Raw genomic sequence first — 2,921 nt, forward strand, 5'->3', positions numbered from 1 at the left:
CAGCCTAAATCACAGCCCCAGAAACAGGGGAAAAAACCCACCTGGAGACATGAAAAGGACACCAAGAAAAATGAAAAAGAAGACCTCAGACTCAGATATTTCTGTTGGAGCAGATTGTTGCGTGAAGGGCGGAGAATTAAATTGTACGGGCGTACATGTTGAGATGTTCATGGTCCCTCTCCGGAGGCACCCGGCTCGAGCTGTCTAAATTTGTGCAGCAGAGATGGAATAAATTCCAGGTGTGAGGGCTACCGAGGGGTGGGAGCCGGTAAAAACAACCACAAGCTCTCCTGAGATTGAGGAGGAGGAGGAGGAGGATGTTCTGCTGGTGAAGAGCTGGAGGGCTGCACTGTACCAGCCTGCTGCGAGGGGGAGCACGGCACCCCGAAAGCGAAGAGCCGATATAGAAAAGCTTTAATTGTATTAATGAGGGGCGTGAGGAACAATTAACCTGAGCTGTAAGTGCTTGTATCGTCGTAACCTGGCTGAAAATAACTCATCCCCCAGCCGGGCTGCCAAAGCCGGCGTGAGACCGACAACAAGCGCTCGCTCTTGGCTGTGGTTGGAAGGCGTGTCCCCTCGGGCCCCGGGGCGGTTTTGGCCACGATCGCTGTGCTCTTCCCAAAAGGGGAGTCGCTTCTGAGAAGCACCCAGCCGTTGCGCCAGACCTGCCAGCATCGGCATCGTCGGCGTCGCCGGCGTCGTCGGCATCGCCGGCGCTGAGGCGCAGGGAGCCCTGCGCCAGGCAGGGGAAGTGAAAGATGGCAGAAGTCAGCGAGCGGCTCGTTATCCCGAGTGTTTCTAATCAGGAATAAACCAGGAGCCATTCACAAAGTCCTGCTTGCAGAGCTTGTGCCAAACGCCACTTCCTTTGTAGCAAAAAAAAAAAAAAAAAAGCAAGACAAATTAAAAAAAGGAAGCGGAGCTCTGACGCAGTCGTCGTTACAAAACCGTTCCCGGCTGCCCCGTGACCCCACTGCGGCGGAGGCAGCGGCGTGGGCGCTGCCGAGGGGCGCACGGGGGACAGGGCGCGGAGAGGAGCCGGCGGGACGGGAGCGGGGACCTCCTGGCAACCAGGGGACTTTCTTCTTCATGCAACTCTCCTGGGAGGATCCGCTTCAGGACGTGGATCGGAAGGGAGCGTGAGATGCCAAGACACTGAGGCTGATCCGCCCGAGCCCAGCTGGAAAGACAACCCGCTTCACCAAAACCAACAGTTGAGTGCGATATTTTCGTTTATCCCTACCCCACCTTCCTTTCCTCCGGCAGCTACGTTCCTCCTACCCTCTCCCGGTGTCCGGCCACGCTCTCCCCGCTGCCCTGCGCTTCCCTTCTGCATCTCCTGGTGAACCTCCCTCTCCTTCCTTTCCCATCTCCCTCTCCCACCACACAACGTCCATCGTCCTCCTCCCCGGCACGTCCAGCTTGCCCTCCGCTGTTTTCTTCCTGGTGCAGGGAGCTGGCAAGGTCAGCTCCAGCTTCTCCAAGCATCTAACTCCACATCTGCTCTGACCACAGCCGGGGACCACGTCCCGCCTCCCGCCATGGAGGTCAACCTCGCCTCCCCAACTCCTGCACCGCCCACGCCGGCCACCGATGGAGACAGCCCGTGCAGGATAGATGTCGCCGACATGGCCGTGGACGGCCTCACGCTGCTCGTCTGCCTCTGCGGGCTGCTGGGGAACGGGGCCGTCCTCTGGCTCCTGGACTTCTGCATCCGCAGGAACCCCATCACCGTCTACATCCTCAGCCTGGCCTTCGCCGACTTCACCTTCCTCCTCTTCATGGTGGCCTCGGCCGTCCTCTACGTGATGGAGAACGTCTGCTCCACCGCTGTGTCCCTGTTCTCCCTGAGGTCGCTCTTCCTTCTCTCCCTCTTCTCCTACAACATGGGCCTGTACCTCCTGACGGCCATCAGCATCGAGAGATGTGTGTCCGTCCTCTACTCCAGCATCCGCCGGCCCCAGTGCTTGTCGGCCATGGTGGTGTGTGCCCTGCTCTTGGTCCTCTCCATCGCCATCATTGCCGTGGTGACGTCCCTGTGCCTGTGGCAGGACCACGAGCACTGCCGCGTCTCTCTCATCTCCATGTACGTCCTCAACTTCCTCGTCTTTGCCCCCATCACGGTCGTTTCCAGCATAATCCTCTTCGTTAAGGTCCAGTGTGGCTCCCAGCGGCGTCAACCCCGCAGGCTCTACATCGTTATCTTCCTCAGCGTCCTCTTCTTCCTCCTCTTCGCTCTTCCCCTCAGCATTTGGAACTTCTTCCAGCAGTTCGGCTATGCTGGTGTGCCCTCCCAGGTTGTCTTCCTCCTCGCCTGCATCAAAAGCAGCGCCAACCCCTTCATCTACTTCTCGGTGGGGAGCTGCCGGAGGCACGGCTCCTTGGTGTCCCTCCAGGTCGCCTTCCAGAGGGTCTTCGAGGAGCGGGAAGACAATGCCGCCTACAGCAATGATACTATGATGGACACGCTGGCCCCAGCATGCTGAAGCCTTTCCAACCACTCTTGCTCAAGGGACAGCAGCTGAGGACTTTGGGAATTAATAAAATCTGCGGTACTTCCCCTGCCGTCACCCTGCCGCGGCGTAATTCCGTTCCCCCAAGGGGAGCACACCTTGGTTCCTGTAACTCACCGCTGTCCAGTATCAATAAACGGCGTCGAGCGTCCCGAGCCACCTTCGGTCCGCGTGCCACGGTCCTGCTGCCGGCCGAAGGAAACGCAGAGAGCTTTTGCTCTCCGGAGCAAAAATTATCCCGGCTGCATGCAGCCGGGACCACGCCGGCACGCCCAGTGCGAGCAGGATGGGGTGCAGCAGCGAGGGGAGGAGGAGTCCGTGGTCCCCAGCCCGGCCACCGCCTTCCAGGAGCAGGGTGACACGGCTGTGGGTCACCACGGCTGGGGGTCACCACGGGGCATCCTC

The 2,921-nt window shown here is 59.6% G+C and overlaps 1 protein-coding gene across 2 annotated transcripts; it reads left to right on the top strand.

Moving 5' to 3' along the window:
* Positions 1 to 754: 754 nt before the first annotated feature.
* LOC104486082 (mas-related G protein-coupled receptor member H-like) lies at positions 755 to 2,675 on the top strand. 2 transcript variants are annotated; one of them, XM_086748747.1, is made up of 2 exons: positions 755 to 1,216; positions 1,456 to 2,675. In XM_086748747.1, the coding sequence occupies exon 2, from the start codon at positions 1,545 to 1,547 to the stop codon at positions 2,487 to 2,489; it is 945 nt and encodes a 314-aa protein (XP_086604873.1). In that variant the 5' UTR covers positions 755 to 1,216; positions 1,456 to 1,544; the 3' UTR covers positions 2,490 to 2,675. The 2 variants fall into 2 exon arrangements, with proteins under 2 accessions (XP_086604873.1, XP_086604872.1); XM_086748746.1 differs by having other exon boundaries at positions 1,519 to 2,675.
* The last annotated feature ends 246 nt before the right edge of the window (positions 2,676 to 2,921 follow it).

This window comes from Chlamydotis macqueenii, chromosome 5, assembly GCF_036417535.1.
Source record: "Chlamydotis macqueenii isolate bChlMac1 chromosome 5, bChlMac1.mat, whole genome shotgun sequence".
Taxonomy (NCBI): domain Eukaryota; kingdom Metazoa; phylum Chordata; class Aves; order Otidiformes; family Otididae; genus Chlamydotis; species Chlamydotis macqueenii.

Excerpts from the sequence above, each read along its gene's own strand:
- LOC104486082 (XM_086748747.1), top strand. The coding sequence starts at position 1,545 with ATGGAGGTCAACCTCGCCTCCCCAACTCCTGCACCGCCCACGCCGGCC.